This window comes from Labrus mixtus, chromosome 14 (assembly GCF_963584025.1).
Source record: "Labrus mixtus chromosome 14, fLabMix1.1, whole genome shotgun sequence".
NCBI classification, from domain to species: domain Eukaryota; kingdom Metazoa; phylum Chordata; class Actinopteri; order Labriformes; family Labridae; genus Labrus; species Labrus mixtus.
In genome coordinates, this window is record NC_083625.1 from 8,362,624 (window position 1) to 8,382,273 (window position 19,650).

General features: G+C 38.8%; 1 protein-coding gene across 5 annotated transcripts in view; it reads left to right on the forward strand.

Annotated features, from left to right (window-relative positions):
- The window catches only part of nrxn2a (neurexin 2a), a 126,842-nt gene that overhangs the window by 96,939 nt on the left and 10,253 nt on the right, over window positions 1-19,650 (forward strand). For all 5 annotated transcript variants that reach the window (XM_061054841.1, XM_061054836.1, XM_061054839.1 and 2 more), the window contains 2 exons: window positions 9,375-9,556; window positions 18,255-18,426. In XM_061054841.1, the coding sequence (XP_060910824.1) occupies window positions 9,375-9,556; window positions 18,255-18,426 (354 nt within the window). The remainder of the gene's footprint in view (window positions 1-9,374; window positions 9,557-18,254; window positions 18,427-19,650) is intronic.

Here is a 19,650-nt window from a genome sequence, read left to right on the forward strand (position 1 = left end):
GAGGGCTGTCTCAAGTGGAGGAAATGGCCTAGTGAGCTTCTTTGAATCATGATATCTTAGTGCACAATCCAATATTCAAAGACTGAATTCTGCAGAAAGCATCTTAACCCTAGATAAATGCATTAAGTATAAATAAAAACATGCTTGTCTTGGTTTTTTGCTGCAGATGGATGAAATGCAAGTTTATTTTTCTGCTAGAAGAGCTGCAGATAGGGAGAGCAAAAGAGAGGGGCATCCAAAGGTCCATCACAGAGGGCTCAATTTCCTCCAGTTCACATATTACATTACCCTCAAGGATGATAGTGAGGCAGGCCTGCATACACATACACACTCAAGATCACACATACACACATAGACAAGCTTTAAAAACAAACATAAATTCTCTCCCAAAGCTTATATGTCATGTTCGGATACTGCTAGTGAATTCTATAATTGATTATCTTCTGCAATCAGCGTCTCCTCCACTGTCCTGTCGACTGCAGTTGTCGTTTAAAGGTTTTGGCCGAGACATTGTGTCTGGAACTGCTAGACAAGGCAATGGACGGCATTTAAGAGCGTAAAAAAAAAAAAAATTCAGAGGCCAAGGTAACCGCTGCTCTGCTCCAGATCGCCAGCAAAGCAGAACAAACAGGAGGATGAAAATGTGAAATGAAGAGAAGAAAGTACTTGCTTTCGAAAAAAAAAAATCAGACACAAAAGAAATGAAATGGCTGCAATTGTAGCAAAATAACCAGGCATGGGATAAACGCTATGACGCTTTACTCAAGTACTGCATTTGTGAAAAGTTCTGCATTTAAAATCACTCTTAGGTAAGAACATAAAGGTGTCATCAGCTAAACATTTTATCACAGTAAAAGCGATGTGCAGAAAATAAATCTCCTGCGATATCTAATCTTAAGAATATTAAACAAGGCCTTAGGGTACAACTGGACATAGATAGTCACTTTGTTTATAAGGGCTTATAAAAGGTTTGTGTTTTCTGTAATTTTACACATTGACATTGAACCCTTTGATTAGCACATAGTTGCATATTCTCCAGTATAGCTGCAGATGTTCATGGAGGACGGTGAGAAACCAGAATGAGCTTGTAGACCCGCCCCTATGTAACACTTCAAACAGGCATGAGGACTTGAAAGAAACCTTTAGTGCATAGAAAATTAACAGCAGAGGACAGGCTTTAGGTTTGTTGTATGAAATATGTATGGAGAGCAGTATAGTGAGGGCAGTCTATTAAAAGAAATACAGGCACGATACAGGAGTCATGTTTTTTTCAGTAACTCAGGGAGCACATTATAGCTCTCGCTGAACCTCTGCTTCCACATCAGCCATCTTAATATTAAGATTTTGACAAGGTTTTTTTTTTAATGGAGCGGAGTGATCTCTACATTCCAAGATAAATTAAAATATGTTGAAAGTACGACCTTAAGATAAAAATGGAACCACTTTTACCACATTTTGTTATGAATTGGGTCTAAAATAAGATACTTTTCTTCCATAAAAAAATCCAAAATGTCGATGAAAATTAGGAGTAAGGTCATTTTTATACAGATTTTTTATTTCCTCATTAACTGTCAACACTGTTTAACACTAAAGTCTAACCCTACAGGTTCTGCTTCTTAACTTAAAAACATGTTAAACGTGTTAAACCTGCGTAAAAGCCTTCCTATGGTCTGCCAGGCTTTAATGTTAAAAAGTGGCAGAATAAAATTTTCAGTTTTCATTTGCTCTGTTAAACATGAAACATAGTCTGCCTCAAGTGAGCAAAACTCAGCATGGCTCCCACATGGTGTTTCATAATATACTGTGGAACTCCCCAAGACCTGTTATCACACTTCAGGACTGATGTTAAATCATTCCTGGGGAAATTAGTGTTGAGTGTGGAAGGCTGATGATGAAACCACTTTTATATAGATTGAGTCAATCACTGAATGTGAGTACACTGAGCGGGTATTTCAGAAGAAATGCTGTCGAGAAAATCTAACAAATAACTTTTAATGCAATACATTACACCTAAAGTACGAACAAGAGAATTCCTGTTCATTTAAAAAAAATGACAAATCATGCATCTCTGCTACAGTACCAGTGGCATGGAAACTGAGGGACATAATTCAGAGAGCTGCAAAGAAATTGAAGGCCACGTGTATAAAACCAGAGAAAACCTAGGGTATTGTATTCTTGTAATAAAAAGCTGTTCTAGTGCTCTCAGAAAATGTCTGTGACTTTTGCAATGGAAGGGAGCATTAATGCAGTATCTCAGAATCACATTTGAGTCGAAACTGTTTCACCACGACCCAAATCATCCCAGAGTAGAGCGGTAGAAAACCTCCAGGTTATTATAGAAGAGTGTGGAGGGGTGGGGGTGGGGGGGGGGGGGGGGGGTCGTTTCAGGCACTGTGCGCTCCACACGTTCAATTTGATAGCTGACAGTCTGGATCCATCGCCCTGATAGGAGCAGAAACAGCAACTCAACCCGAACACGGATGATGTATCTGTGTGCCAGCTGCACATGCAGTTCGTAGAGATGTAACAGATTTCCAGTGTCACTTTTAATTGATCAGATTCAACTTATTAATTGATTGATTTCATTCCAAGAATCTGCATTCACTGCACCAAGCATACGGTGCCACTTTCTAACTTTCACACCAATTTTAACTAGAAAACTGCATGTGTGCTCTGTCAGGATTAAGCCGGCGCTACACTTTTCATCATTTCACTGAGCTGAATTTAATAGACCGTGGAGGAGCGTGTCTCAGACGCTTTAAGTCAGACAACTAATTCAAATATAAAAACTCTCCGAATGCTCCAGTTTTGCAGAAATGCTCACAGTTTTGAGATTTATATCAGTTAAAAAAATTATGTTTCTTTTCTGAATCACCCTTCTCCTCGACTCACAAGATTTCTTGTGAACTGTACAACAGCTTTGTAATTTGATCCTTCTGGAGGCTTTCAGCTCATCCAAAAATGTCAATCAACTGTGGGGGAAAGAACTACCTCAACTCGTCCATAGGTGCAATCAAGTATGAATAAACATATACACCGTCAGAGGGGTTTGTAATCATCACAAATGTTTTACACAGTGTATGAGTAATTGAGTTTTTTCCACTACTTTGTGTTCATAATGTTACAGTTGATCCTAGCTGCCATTTGCATGATTCATGGTTATTTTGCAGCCTTTCAAAAGTCCCGATTAGTAATATTATGAAAGCAAACATACACTTAGGCGACGGGAATTCTCTAACTCTCTACTACGGCAATCTCTGGGGGGTGCTTTTAAAACCTTTTTCGCATCTAAAGTGTTGTGTGTGATGCATATTATCAGCTGTGTCTCAGTGTGTTTTGCAAGTCCTATGAGCGTGCTGTATCGTCTCTTGCTAATTCAGCGGGCTGAGAGAGTCAAATGGAAAAGGACAGGGTGCTTGAGTGGGCAGCCTGCTTGTTGGCGCAAACTAACATTTCATGCTGTTATATTTGTTGCGTTGCGAGCCATCATGCCACCGGGGCGTCAGTATCTCAGTCCGTAGGGTCTTGGGTTGGGAACCGGGTTCAAGTCCCGATGCGGACCTTAATGTGGATAGTTGGTCAGGTATTTGGAGATGTGCCAGGGCACTTCCCCGGTACTTGCTGAGGTGCCTTTGAGCAAGGCACTGAACCCCCCAACCGCTCTGTGTGTAGCGGCCCCACTCTGACATCTCTCCACTAATGCATGTCCACAGACACAGTGCATGTTTGTGAGAAGTATGTCTCTCAATAACAGAGTGTAAACCAGAATTTCCCTCAGGGATTAATATAATATATAATATATAATAATAAAATTAAATTAAAATATATAATATAAGTATATACAATACAATTCAATCAAGACACAACAACCCAATCATGGTTTCTTTACGGCATTTTTGACATCTATCAAAAACTATTTCTGTAAAAAAGAGAGGATGGAAAATGTAGAATCAGTCAGTTATTGCACTGACCCGTGATGTGCAGACCCAAATGATTTTCTTTATATTAATTAATTGTCTTGATTATTTGGTTCTTTGAGTATCAGAATATATTAATAAAAGCCCATATCAGTTGTTGGTTTGTTGTATTACACCGACAAAAGGGCTTTAATATGCTTACAATTTATTATTACCAGGAAATATGTACGCACACCACCTATACAATAGCTATGAATAATGTGAGCCTCAGGAGAATTACAGTGTTTGCATATAGTATAATAAGTCATCACAGTTCCCAGGTAATAATGATGTGATATACTGCACAGTTAAGGGACTCCAAAGGAGCCCCATTATTCTAACTCGGGTGCATTGTGCAGCCCAAAGAGACGAGCAGAGCGCTCCTGTGAGATAGTCGTTTGAGAGGGAGAGAAAGTAGAGCTGCTTCAAGGGAGAGAAGTGTGATGTTTACAGTAATAATCTTAACTAGGCTGATTAACTGCAGGCCTGCTTTATTTCATGCCGGTACTTCACAGAAAGAAAAGGGAGTGATAGAAGGAGACAGAGCAGGGAGGCAGAGAGATGTAATGAAGTGCTTTAATGCTATGACTAATGCAGGAACTACTGCTGTCTATAGACAGATGCTTCCATGTTTTCCTGCAGGTGTATTAGTGTTCCATATTTCATGCACATTTCAAAGGATGCATGTTCCTCTTTGTACACCCTTTGACTCTCTTTGAGTGCACATGTTCTCGCAGCTCTGAACAAAACACTACGGTTCCTGTCGTCATTAGATGTTGGCAGCGAGGTGTTTCTTTGATGAGACGAAACATTTTGTGTAAGAGGTGAACAAGGGGTCATCATTTATGAATGTGTTGACCATGTGATGGTACACATTTCATTGAGTACCTGGAACAGGCTTTAAGGAGTCTTGTGTTTTTATCTGTTAATCTAATGGACTCCTAAGTCTGTCAGTAATAATGATAAGGTTGATGATGATGATGATTTGCAATATAAGATCCAACAAGAAGGGTTGAAGAGTTAAAAATGTCCCTGGGTAGGAAGTCAATGGGTCTGACGGACACAACATTTTCAGTTAAGAGAAGTGTGTTTGTGTCCCTTGCCATAAGCAAATGTGAACATTAACTACATGTTTCACGAGTTTGCTGCTGGTTCTGTTTAACAAGTTGATATGGAAGACTTGCTGGAAAAGAAAGAGCTTCCATCTTGTGAATTTTCTCTCACATTCAACACGTTTCACATATTTTACTTTCACTCTTTTGATGGGTGGGTCACAGACAATATGATCCAGTTTTGCTGATATTTTCAGACATTTTCATACATTATGTTTTCGGGTTGTCCATCTATATGCTTCTATAATTTGTTAAGTTTAGTCCATCTGTTCTACGATTGAGAATAAGTCATTTCAGGAACCCTTTGAGAACAGCTTAAAACTGAGGACAAACGTCCACTTTGACTCGTGGATGAACTAACTTGAATTTAAAAGTCAAAGGTCAAGGTCACTGTGACCTCATGCCCATTCCTTTCTCATGAACACTATGTCTTAACAACACCTGTAAAGGATTCATTGCTTCCGGTTACTTTTTCATATTCACTACCCCATCTGTGATTGATTTGTGGACAATCATCCACTGTCTAATTCCTCTCTAAACTGTATTTTTTTCCCTGTATCAGCAACATAGACCGTATAAAACATGGTTGTAGTCTCAGCGATGTAACTCATTGGCGTCTAAAGAGGTGCTGTGAAGCCCAACGATGGCAGTCGCTAAACTGGAAATCCTGACTGCAGTTTGTTGCACTTTACCATTGGGTTCCTCTTTCAGCATCAGAGGTTTCCTTTTGAGCGACAATCGCTCCTGATGACCTTATACTCTGAGATAGAGAGATTCTATGTTATTAAATCCATTCTGTAAATGATTGTGATGTGACCTCTCCTGTTGAATAAGGCCTTTGTTTTTAAGAGTCATTTATTCTTACAAATATTCTCATTTTACTAATAAATCTCTTATCCCCCGTCCCTGCCTTGGTTAGAGCTCAGTACCATTAGTGCAAACCGATAGATGTTAACTATAATGTGAAAAGGCTTCTGAGGTCATACAGTACAGCAATGGAACGGGAATTATAATTACTCGTTAACCTTTTAAATCAAATCTCTGTCATGAGCTACTAAAACCAGGCTTACGAAATTGGTTCAAAAAGTTCCAAACCTTTGAGTCTCATGTACATTTTGGATACAGTGTTCTAGGCTATTGTGCAGAGTGAAATTAGAAATGACACTCAATGGTAAATTGGGTCTGAAAATGAGGCTTGAACAAAGGATGGCTTTTCTGCGTGACTGTTTTGTTTCAGTTGAACAAACAAAGCTAGAAATCTAAACGTGTATGCTCTGTCATAAAACGGCGCTTTATGGCCTCATAGCAAATACGACCTGTGTGAGGCTAAATGCTTGATTTTTGCAGAGGTTGTTTGTGGTGGGGTGATATCCTGACTCCATTAACTACATTATTAAGACACGCTGTCTAATCTGAAGCGGGGCTTCTTTATTACTGTTGCAGATTACATTACATTTCTGATGATTCATGATGGTGCGTCCGCCCCTGATACAATTCTTAAAGACAAAAAAAGGTATCATATTTATTTAAGTTATTCTTTAAAGCAATTGTGTCCCTTTTATAAACACGTAGTGAAACCCGAGAAGTTTTATATCTTTCAAACAGAAAGATCAGTGATTTCATTCAGCAGAAACAAGGGCAGACTAAGAGGCCCAGTGCTGAAGACTTTAACAAGAAACCAATAAAACCACTCATCGAGACTCCTTGATGTAACCAATGTCACCTACTCACATTCCCCTGTAAATCCCAGACATTAATTAGGATTACCCCAGGAAGAAATAATTTGGTTTCAAAAACAAACACTGACAACGAACCTTCCCTGTTAATTAAATTCAAAGTCAGAGTCTTTGGAGTGTTGAATGTTATGAAAGCATCCAAGCAGCAGATAGTTGCTGTCAATAAGAAAACCTCAGTGTTGAGTGCCCATTACAAGCCAGCAGCAGAGTACTCAAGACTTGGTACAGGGTTCAAATTGAAGCCGCAATTTTGTCTGAAGTGTTCTCTGTGTTTAGATTAAGAGGTTTGAGTTTGAAAAATATCAGTTGGACACAAAACACTTGTGGTTTAGGTGTTGAAGCATTATTTGAAGTGTACTATTAAAGGTAATTGTGGTCTCTGCTGTAACCTGTGTCAGAATGGCTTCATATCTATTGTGACTTAAATTGCTGTATCTGAAGACAGCAGTTTGTCTTCTTATTGCGAGTCCTTACTCTTCTAAAAGGAAATTCACTGCCTTAGACACTTTCCTTTCCATTAAATCAAGATTTGGTTGAAAACTTCAGATGTTGTCATGTCAACAATCAGAGGTGTCCAAGAGGTTAGTAGTTAATCTTATCAAGAAAAAAGGTGTCTGATTTAAAGGAAAGTGGGTTTTAATACAACCTTGCACGGATTTTTTCATGTATTTCAGAAATTTTAATAAGATTTAAGATGATGAATTAAAAGCCATGTGCCTCATTTATCTCAAGGCGACAGGCCTCTTTGTTTGAGTACACATGAATAACCTACATGATAAAAGTTTAAGGAGACAAGATTGCTTTACCCCAAACCTGGAAGATTCTCTACAAACAGGAGGATGCATGTGATTAAATCTTTGCTTTGTTAAACAGACGCTTCACATGAATCACTTATCTATTCACATTTTATATTAAAGTGAACTGGACTGGTTCATCTTTAAGTGGACACTGAAAGATAAATCAGATAAATCTGAAGGTCTGTTATCATGACCAACAAAATATAAAAATGCACATTGAACACCCAGATATGTAGCAGCAACAAACACACAGGGTCAGAACATGTACCCAGGTGAGAGCAACCTCAATATATTGAGAGCTTTTTTTACAAAATAGCTTTTTGAGTCGCAGATGAAGTCAGTCAGGTGAGGAGACAAAGACAAAGATCATTGATATAAATTGTAACCTTTTGTGGTTGGAAACTCCTTTTCTTTCTTTCTGTTTCTTTTTATTAATCCGTTATTTTAGCGGGAAGGACTCTGAGGCCGATGTCTTTTTTCAAGGGGTGCCTTGCAGCAACACAAATAAAAACAGAACAAATATATACATATGAACACAGTTAGAAACAATGCTATAGACACTGAAACATGTTCATACTTGCAAACCAGGTCCATTTCACATTTCAAAGCAGTTGAATTTCAGACATTAGATCTTTAAAAAAAAGCCATATGAAACATAGAGGGCAGCTTAGCCTGTCCTTTGAAGGTTATTCCACTTAATGGATGCAGCAACACTAAAAGTAGTCTTTCCCCATTCAGTCTTAAACGTTGGTATATTAAAGGTGATCCAGTTTTGAGATCTGCTTGAAATGTTTATAGGCAGGGGAGGAGGGAGTTTACCAATGAGAGCCCTGTAAATAAACAAATTAGTGTTGGGCTTCCTTTGTTGACCCAAAGAGGGTCATCCTACAGATCGACAGAGGTCACAATGATGCGTTTAAAATATGTAGCCTGTGATAAAACGAGGAGCACTGTGATGTAAGGCATCTAAAGACTTCAAGACAGAAGCAGTGGCATGTGTGTCGAGTGTGTCTCCATATTCCAAAACTGGCAGTTTTATGTAGACACTCAAAGAGACATTATGTGTTCATTCACCTGAGAAGGCAGGCTGTGGTGCTGTCTGTGATAAATAATATGAAATCCTTTGAAGTATAGACAGTATATAGTGAGAGAATACCACACATGCAGTATGAAAAGATATAGGTCATATATCTCTTTGTCCTCTTCTGGTTTACATATCGTGCTATATTCTTTAAAATCATTGCAGGTCGAAGCTGTGCCTCAGCATTTGCCGTGATTTAGCATCACAAGAGTAAAAGCTGCAGCTTAAACGCTCATCTGTGGCCATTAGTTTCCATCAGTGAATGCAAAGCTTCATCATACTGTAATGTAAATTGGGGGTACTAAGTGTGATTTAAGAGTAAAAAAAAAAAAAAGAGGTGTTTCATAAATCTTTCCTGGTTTGAGCTCCTCTCTGCCTGCTGTGTTATTTTGAAAAATGACTGATAGTTTGTGTGAAGAGCAGCATGGTGGAGCGAGTCTGACTCACTGTGGGTTTGTGAGAAAGGGAATTTAAATCAGATTATTAATGTTAAGGATGTAACTTTAATAAGATCAGAATAAAATATTTTAGAATGGCTGTCATTCAGTCAAACTGGTAATTTCTAAAAAGGACCACAAATACTTTGAATGCAAACATTGCATTTTTTAATTTTTTTTTACTGTTTTGATAAGTTAGTCTTTTATTTCTCCGAATCTGTATTTCATCATAGTTCTGTTTCTGTCTCTGTACAGCTGGGACCACGTACATCTTCGGGAAAGGCGGCGCTCTCATCACATTCACCTGGGCCCCCAACGAGCGACCGAGCACCCGAGCCGACCGCTTAGCCGTCGGCTTCAGCTCCCAGCAGAAGGACGCCATCCTGGTGCGAGTGGAGAGCACCCATGGGCTCGGAGACTACCTTCAGCTTCACATAGTAAGGATACCAATCAGAGTTTCTGGGCTTAACATATACATGTCACAACATAAAGAGAGCTCGGCAAAGTTAACTGTTAAGATGAGTAAAATAAGATGAAATCAGGTTTTTAAGATCTATAATATATGCCCTTACTCCTTTTCTGGGGTTTTTTTTAACAGCAGACAGTAAAATAATAAAAGAGGGCAGGTCAGATATGCTGTTAGAAGATTCAGATTTATGCGACAGTTTAATCACAAAAGTTTCGTCCATGGAAACAATTTTTGTTTTTTGTTTGTGATGAGTGCCGATTATTCTCTGCATAAAGGAGCATTCTTCTGATCTGCTATCATTACGATGTATGCAGTGTCCAAAAAAGTCCTGAAATCTCATGAAAATCAGGACAATGTGAAGTTTGCAGCTAACTGGAGCAGCAGGAAATGAGTCCACTCTTTCTCTGCAAACATAAAGCAACAAACTGAAAGATCCGTTTCCAACTTTGTCCACATATTTACTGCGGCAATCAGGAAACAGCCGCATGAAGTTATGTTAGCCAGTGAATAAAACCAACCTGCTCAGTACTTCAATTGAATGTTTGTTTTTCAGGGTAATAAAAGAGATGATGTATTTTCACATTCAGATGTCTCTTCGGCAGTTTAGGCTGGCACTAATCAGTCAAGCAAACATTTCCAGTCGCGATCATTGAAATGTTACGTCCTTGAAACTAAACTCATCAGAGCCAACATGAAACTGTTATAGCCTCCTTTGTTTGCACACGAGGATGCTCGTGATAAGTGATACTTCTGAACAGTTCTCTAACATATTATTAACAACAATGAAACTGAAATGACTGTAATATAGACAAACCCCTTGTGATCTATTTTTAAACTCAAGTTCGAACTTGACGGAGCCATTGTTGTGACATCAGAGTTTGTCCCAGCTTGACTGATCAGCTGATTGACAGCGTCTGAGGCCAAATGTTGAGATACAAACAAAGTGGAAACACAAATGCAATGCAGTGCAGATGAATTATGAGCATAGATGATCAAGATAACAATAAAGCACAAGTCAGTGATCAGAGGTACCGTGTGTTTTCTGGTGATGTGCACATGTCTGTCAGTGTCTGTTCTGAAGGGAAATCATCCTTTTTAGCTCGTAGCCACAGGACAGATGTGGCACGATGAAGACCAGAGGGGAGATCTATCAGACGTCCGCGAGTGGTGTAATAATGAAATTCACACCTGTTGTCAAAGCTCAGGGCAGAAATCACCACTTCAGTGAGACCCTTATTAGCAGACACTCTGTTGTCACCACATTTCAAAAGATGTTGATCAAGTTATTCGAAATAATGAAGCCTAAAATCACAAAAGATGTCTTTGAAGGGAAAGCCTTTGAAAGCATTTTGATTATAGCATTTTAAATTTTTGATTTTCTTATCACAATAACAAAATATTTCCAACCTTCAATGTAATGCCAGAATATTTAAAAACCTCTTCATGCATGACAAAGGAAAACAGTTTTTTGGCAGATCTGATAAGAACGAGGAGAACTGACCTTGTATTTACACGTGCAAGACATGAAGTCATTTTACTGAATCACAGTTCAGTCAGGTAAGGAAGCCCCAAGTGGTCATGTGTCCATACATTATATATACTCTGGGGGTTTGTTTTTCCAGGATAACAAGCCATTTCTGGTCGTTTAAAAAAAAAAAACTCTTTTAATTAACTCATATCCCCAGAGTTACAAGAGCACAAAACAAAATTCAGTTTTATCACAACGAGATAAAAAGATGAAACCAACTGAAATGAACCCGTAATCATGAGAAAATGGCGTAAATAATGTTGTTTTGATGTATGTCTGCTTATGACTTATGTAATCAGGAACATAGGCTTAGTATTATTCTGTCCACTCTGCTTACTCTTCCATGTGTCTGTTTCTTAATACAGTTTACTCTGACCTTCATAGAGGGCAGTAAAGGAAGTGAAAGGATATAACCACTAACATGAAAAAGAAAATGTTTAAAACATATAAAAAGGATTTGTTTATTTGCGGGAGAGTTTGACTCCTGCAGTACTTCATCAGTTTCTAGATGTGGGTAGTACAAAAGCACAAACCCCCTGAATATTTTTTTCAAACTGTCTCGTTTAAATTGTATTTCCAGTTTTAAACTGAAAAGTGTGAAACTGACCTTGCCAGCCTTGGACTGTCGCTAGTGAATGCAAAGACTTCTGTCTGCGTGCAAAGCCAGCTGAAAAGATTTTTTTTTTTCCAGCATCTGCCAAGTCCTTGCACCCTGACAGATTGCTTACTTTGACACCTTATTACTGCTCAGCGGAGGGGAATAAAAAAGAGTGCAGAGGGTTTTGAGGTTGTCTTTTTTGGTTTGTCTAACTAAGCCTCATGCTATCACACCTTCCTGCTCAGTGCAAACCGAAGTTGTCATCTCCTGTAAATGTATTTATGTATGTTATTAATTCCACATTTCATCACTTTCTGTTTTATATCTCGGCCTGCCCATTGATGAAAAGCGGACAGTAAAATTGGGTGAAGACAGAGAGAAGAACCAGTGCACTGATTAAAATAAGACTAGGCCACAAGGGAGCGTTGAAAATAGTTGAGGAAACAAATGATGTGAGTTTTAAGAGCTCCAGAGAGAAAACTAAATTTCACTTTCTATAATCTTCCTGAGATAACCACTATATTTCTAATATGAAGTATAACCTTGTGAAACCATGTAAATCATGCTATCTAGTGAGTCTCCGTATGAAGTTACCCTTAAAGGAAGAATATGCGATTTCTCACACTTAAATGTAGCAGAAATCAAGTATATCCTCTGAAAATAACTCTGTGAGTCATGACTGTCTACAATGAGTGTGACACCCGGGTCCCGCTGTCTGTGATGTTTTCCGAGCTTTACGAGCCGTATCTACACTTTGTTTACATCGCCGGGACAGCAGGCAGGCTCATCCCCTTGCGTATAAAAGTTGTTTAATTGAGGGACTAGAGAAAAGAAGAATAACAAAATGTGCTCACTGCTTATTTTAATGTCACCTAAGCATTTCTAGATCAAGGTCATTTTGTGTAAATGTACAGTACATGCAGTGTAAAGATCGCTAGCATTAGCATGCCAACACAACAATGCAGCGCGAGTTGTTTTGGTTTCATGCTGGAGCTCAAGGGCGACATCTGCTGGATCAAAAAGTTGCATATTCTTCCTTTAAAGGCAGGGTTGGTCATTTTCAAAAACTAGCATGATTTTGAAAGTAGCATTCCCTCGGTGCTCCGTGGTCTACAACCACCCCCTCCCCTCTGTGCTCCCTCAAAAGCCACGCCCCCCCCTCCCCCCCCCCCCCCCCCCCCACCTCACTTACATGCACAAGCGCCGTAGCTTCATAAGCCGACCTCAGCTCATCGCTTACATTGTGTAGAGACTACATCGTCCCATGTCTCATTCATGAAAAAAAAAAGTGACTATTTTACTACTCACAACAGCCAACAACAAACCAACAGTATAAAGTCCATCATCGTTAAGGGGTAGAGAACGAGCGGGGAGACAGGGAAGCGTGATTGGTTCATCAGATTGGTACCTCGTGGCAGACATTGGTCAAAGTTTTTACATGCTCACAACTGCTACTCAGACGGATTTTCTTCGTTATTCATTTCTGTCAGGACCCAAAGACAATTTCGACCAAAATCTTAAAAAGTGTATCTGGAGGAAAACTACCAACCCTGCCTTTAACGTCATGATAAATGTAAGTGCCTGGTATAAACAGAGCGTCATTGTGATTTGATAACTCCGATTTTCCCACGACTTTAATCGCAATCATGAAGGTTTTACAGCTACAAATAAAACACGATTGTCAGGGATTTAAATGCTGCATAATTAACAATTCTAATTCACAGATAACTCCATATTCAACAAATAAACATGAAGAACTTGTTAAAGGAAATTGCTATATTTATGGTCACATTATTCCTCTGAGCTGCGCAAACACTAGCTTTGAAAACCACATGCTCAGTCTGCAGCAGAGAGAAGATTAGAGAGGTCACTGCTGCTAACAAATTAGTTGTTTTAATGAGTGTCTAAACAGATAAAAGATAAAACAAATAGCAAAATATTAGCTATGCTTAAGGAACAATTCTAAACATCGGCGCTTCGACTACAGAGGGATAAACAAAGTGATGGTAACCTGATGTTGTTTGCGTGGACCTCGGTGATTACATTGTTACATTGTTATTTATGCGTTTATATTAGGCAATGGCTTCAGCGATATGGCTTCCAACTGTAAAGTCTGAATAGGAAAATGTCCTCGTCCTGTGCAGGAATGCAAATGCTTCACACAGACCTCATGAATGTATTTATTTAAGGGGAACACTTCGAAAGGCCCGCTACTTTTGAGTCTGTGTGTGCGTTGTGCGCTGTGGTTCCTAAATACTCGTCTTTTTAAATGGTCCTTTTTCTTTTCCTTCTCTTTTTTTCTTTTTTTTTTTTGCAAGCGCAGTTTTCCCCCCACAGCTAAAATACATTTTACAATAACAAGAAGAAATGTTCAGATGGAAGAGAGAATAGGTGCCTTTGATCGTTTGGGAAATGTGAAACAGTTCAAAGGAATTAAAAAACAGCTTACATGATGGCACAGAAAGCAGTTTGAAGAATTTTGATTATTTATAATGATCTGGGTTTTTTTTTGCTTCCATCCAGCCATCTTCTTTTTTTTCTTTAAAGAGATAGATGGCTGGTTTCACCCTGAGGATTCAAAAAGTGCTTTGCAGCTGTTTTTATTTACCCGGTTTCTTTTATAATAGCCATACGCACCGATCACTGAGTATGACGAGGAGCTACTCTATCATTCTTATGGGACAAGGAGTGATAGAAAGTGTCTGCATTTTCCTGCAGTGCTGATGCAAATTCCCCCCTGCTTGTAAGGAAATCACTGCAGTTAAGAGTCCATGTGTTCAGTGTTGAGAAAGTTAACCTGCAACAAACTGCAACCTGCAGATAAATGAGTCAAATAAGGTTTGCTTTCCAGTGTGTGCTATGTCTAAAAATAGAAGAATCATAGTCCTTTTTTATTCATCTCGTCCAAGATAAAGCCTTACATCGACATATTCTTACAATAATGAATCCATCTCCTCTAATATGAATTAGCAGAGGCCGCAGCTCAGATCAGGTCTGAGCTCCCTCTGTGAAAGCTGCTTTGGGGAGCGGCAATGCTCAGAGGAAAATGCTCTCTCTGTCAGAGCTGATGTCGAAACAGCTTGGTGGGAGACTACGTGGCTTATTCATGAGGATGTACCAGACTAGCTTTATACCTGAACACATGGGGCTTTAAGTAGCTGCTTGCAAAAGAAAAGAGCAACGTGAACTGGAGAGGCTGGGCTGCCGGGCTGTTGCTTTGCCAACTGTCTGGAGGTGCTTTGGGGCTGTTTTGTAATCACGCTCTAATACTGAGTTAGCAAAATGGAAGCAACTCTTTTGTTGAAGCCATATGAAGCCCCCGGCAGACTGTTCAGGGCCCCGGAGATTTTAATTGTTTTTCCAGAGGACGACAGAGGGCTGAACATGACCTTAGGCTGCATTACCATGTAGCTGCCTGATGAATTTGTATCAGTTTGCTTTTTTGGAAAAGTGAAGTGAAAGAAACCTTTCATTAGGCCTGCACAATAAAAAAAAAAAAAAAAACATGCTATGTGAGATAACATTGTTATATATTATACAACAGTTAGTTCCAACCAAGCAATCTGATTGGATAAGAGGAATTCCCAGAACAATATCACTGGGATTTTCCACAATATGTATCACTCCTCCTAAGCCAAGGAGTTCTGAATACTTTAACATTTACAGCTGAATGAGTTTTTCTTTATGCACCAATCTCATACCCCAGAATCACACAGCAGACTCCAATTTCCCTGGCTTCATGATCAAATTAATTTCTTTTAACATACAATGTGGTCATAATATTAGGCACACATGCCACTGCAGTGCCAATATTCAGTACATCACTGCCTCTCGTGTGATATTGCTTAAATCATCAAAAACTGAAGAGCTCTTATTAGCTATTACTCACAGCTCTTACGGCTATCTGCTCATCTTCATGTTTTACACATGTACCTGTGTGTGCAACAGGTCTCTCCTGAATCCAAACAAATCCCCAAAGATTTTTTGTCTGTTCACCACTTAAATGTCAACAGTTAACCTGCGGGTGGCTGGTAGCCAGCTTGGTCTTCACCTGACTGCATCCAAATGCTTTAAAGAGATGGCTGTTGAACCAAGGGATCCAGCCAGAGATGTACTCATGCTGAGAAAAAGCATTGCTTGTTTAATGAAAATTATATTTCTCATTCATTGCGAAAAATTCAGACATTGCAATGTGTTTCTTGCAAAGACATCATAGTGTGATAAGGACAGAGTTACGTATGCAGCTCTACCTTCTGCACCAAGTATCACCAGTCCTCGACCTTTTCTGCATCTTCACATGAAACAACTGCAAATAAATAAAGACTTCTAGGGTTGAATGATATAGACAATATATAACATTACAAACTACATATTAGGACTCCTTTATTCTTTTTATTTAATTTTTTACAAATAAGAATGGTAAAAAGCTTTATGTACTTTGATCATAAATCCAATTTGTGCATCTGCTTTTTGAACATACCAATATCTTGTTGTTTGTTAATCAAACAGTTCAAATGATAAGTCTGCTTTAAGTCCAGGTTGTTGTACTGTAAAATGTGGAAAAGTAAGGTTTTTTTTAAGGCAACTGTATTTGCAATATGTAGGAATAAATATAAATTATATTAAATAAAATAAATACTCAAGTTCATTGTGGATCATACAATGTCTTACAGCAGGATTTTCTAATCTACTGATACTGACTTACTAAGAGACCCACTGTCCTTAATTAACTTCTAGCTTCATAGTGTGTGACTGTGAGTCAGTAGACATTTGTCATGCTGGGCTTTTATCATGTTTGGCTGGTGTGAATCCGATTATCAAGTTGTAGTTCATGTGTCATAAATCTGCGACACATAGTCGCCTCGTCCTGGGTTTCACGAAAGGTAAGGAAAGATGTCACAGCTGGGTTTGGTGACAGAACTCCTTTGGCAAAGAAATATAATGACGGCTAATTTTTCAAGCTTAAGATCATATTATAAACGAGACGTTCAAGGTCTCTGAGGACGTAACACTTTCTGTATTTAACACCAACTGTGACAGCATGAATAATTATGTCAAATTCAAAAGGCTTCTGGAAGGGTTTTACATGTGATTATGGGGAGAGAGCAAAGCTCAGGGACAGGTTTTTACATCACACAATAGCAGCCACCATCAAGGCGAGAAAATAAGTATTTCTGTCCACATACTTGACATTTTGTTCTACCAGTGAGTAATGCAATATTTGAGGTATGAAAGAAAGGGAACGTTCAGTTATATTAAATGGCACATGTCCCGGAGTGAGCTGTGGAAGTGAGTCCTGACAGGAAAGCCATGAAATCTGTGGAAGTTATTTACATCATGTCTATAAGGTCAGTAAATAATGTGCACATTGTGTGCCATGCAGGCCAGCTGCCTCTGAGATTTTCCTTTCAACAAAACACTACACCAGCCAATTTCACCGTTTACTTCCTCTGAGATGGGATATAGTGCAAGCAGATGCTGAAGTGGAGAATAAAAAGTGAATAAATAAAAGTAAATAAAAACCTCCAGACTCTTTTATAGAACACCGCTCAGAGACAAAGGATATGGAGCAAACTACAAAGCTTGAAAGACGCTCTAATATTGATGTTATGTAAGGAGGTTATAGCTTTGTGCAAGCGTGCATGTGAGACATACTATACAGGCATTTGTTGCATAAACACCTCACTCTCCGTTATTTGAATTGTTGCTCCTGATCTTCAGGCTTCTCAAATACTTTTTGTCATATTATAATGGTTGATTGACATTCTACATCGAATACTTTTTTTTCTAGTTTTAGTTTTTCCTGTAATTTCAAGGGTAATTGCAGTAAACATTTTCAAAATAGAGAAATTTAAAAGATTAGAGAGCAGCAAAATAAAAAGAAACAAAAGAAAAAAAAAAGTTAAGAAAAAATATACATTGTAGTTTTTGTACAGTGTGTTTGTTCATGTGCAAATGGCAACAAACATCTATTCTATCCTCCTTAATGGAGAAGTTAGCAGGTAGTCAGCAGAATAAAGGAGTAAGGTAATCTCTGTGTCATGCTGCAGAATCGTGTACTGTTTCTTAAATACCACCATCGCACTTTGACCTTGTGCTGCATTTAGAAAGAGTACAAGTTAGAGACTTTGCAAAGGCGAGACAGGAACAAGAGACCCCACACAGTGTGTTGGCAGTGTTTCTTATCAGAGCCACCCAAAGGCTGCCTCCTGGAGCAGCTTTGATCTTTGAGGAAGGTTGGCAGGAGCTGGGAGAGGCTGACAAGGAGAGGAGTTGGTCAACCAAAAGAGAAGCGGCAGGATTCTGTCAAGAGTGATCCACATCGAGAAACCTGAGCGGGCTGCTGAAGGAGAATGGCACTGAACCCTAAAGAAAGAACCAAACATACTGTCTGTGTCACTAAAGATATTCTTTTCCTGCTTCAACAAGGGCTCTGGCTAGACACCCCCTAAGTGTATGGAAACTCCATCGTGTCACACATTTAGAGGGAAAAATTCTTTTTTTTATCTTCATATAAATTATTTATTTTTGCATCTGCAGGATCAAGGAAAGATTGGTGTCATCTTCAACGTGGGGACAGATGACATCACCATTGATGAGCCTGCTGTCTTAGTAAACGACGGCAAGTACCATGTTGTACGCTTCACACGCAGCGGTGGCAATGCCACGCTCCAGGTGGACAACCATCCGGTTATTGAGCGTTACCCTCCAGGTAAGACTGATGTGAAAATGTATGTGGATACAAAGATGAAGCATGACGCAACTGGATTAGCGAGAGGATTGCATGGCTGTTTTTTTTTTTTTTAAACATGAATCTTCAAATGAGCAGTTGGGAAATATACTGTTTGCAAAAAAAAAAAAAAAAGATTGGAAAATTGCCTTGTGTCTTATTTTAAATCAGTTTTCCCTTCTAGTCATTTCATGGCTCTATAAGATATCCATTAAGTTGCCACAGACATACAATTGGACATGGCTTATTGGCTGAACAATATCATAATCTGAAATTGATTCATTTGCCCCCAGCTGTCTTCCTAACTATATCTCACATGGTAAAAAAAAATGTCATCAGCCGCTGTTGTTTGTGCTGCCAGTTTGTCAGACAGCCGGTGAAGGATAAGAGACGCAGATTAGAAAAAGGTTTTCTTAAACAGTAAATTTGATCAGCTTCTTCATCCCCCTCTCTTAAAGTGGTGTTTTATGACTATGTTATGGATATGCAGGTTTTCAAAAGAGATAATTCTTTAATTCTTATGTTGTTTATGTCCTATTATAGTTATTATCTATTTGTTATTAATGAACCAACCTCTGGACCACATTTAAAGAGACAGTGTTGACTTACACCTCTGAATGTGGTGCTATTTATTCAGCTGATAAATTCTTGTTGACATTGGCAGTTTAGTTTTGTATATGCTTAAATTTACATACATCATTCCAGTGGAAAGGTCACCTTAGCATTTTGTCTCATTGACATGCACAGATTGATGGATTTGGCTGAATTTAAACTGTAAACTGTCAGTTATAGGGCTTAGCTCTGTCATGACAAAGTCGCTTCCCTAATGCGTCAGGACTTTTTCTTGACAATAAATATCATCCTGCTATACTTGAACAATCAAATTAATTACTTATCAAGAATATTTACTGTGGAAAAATATAAACAAGGTCTGTTTGATCAGTGTGCAGCCATTCGCTTCGTCTGACGTCTACCCTGCGGCTGTAGTTTCAGACCTTAGAAATAACTATATAGAAATAATCAGTCTTGTTGCTGATACTAATAACAGTAATAATACATGTTGTGTATAATGCACTTTAGATTTAAAACAAATCTCAGACTGATACATAAATGAGCCTGAAAACACTTAAGAACAAAACAGCCGGGTACAAGCATCAAACTGTCACAGCAAGCTGAGTTGATTTACATTTATAAAATCATGTGAGC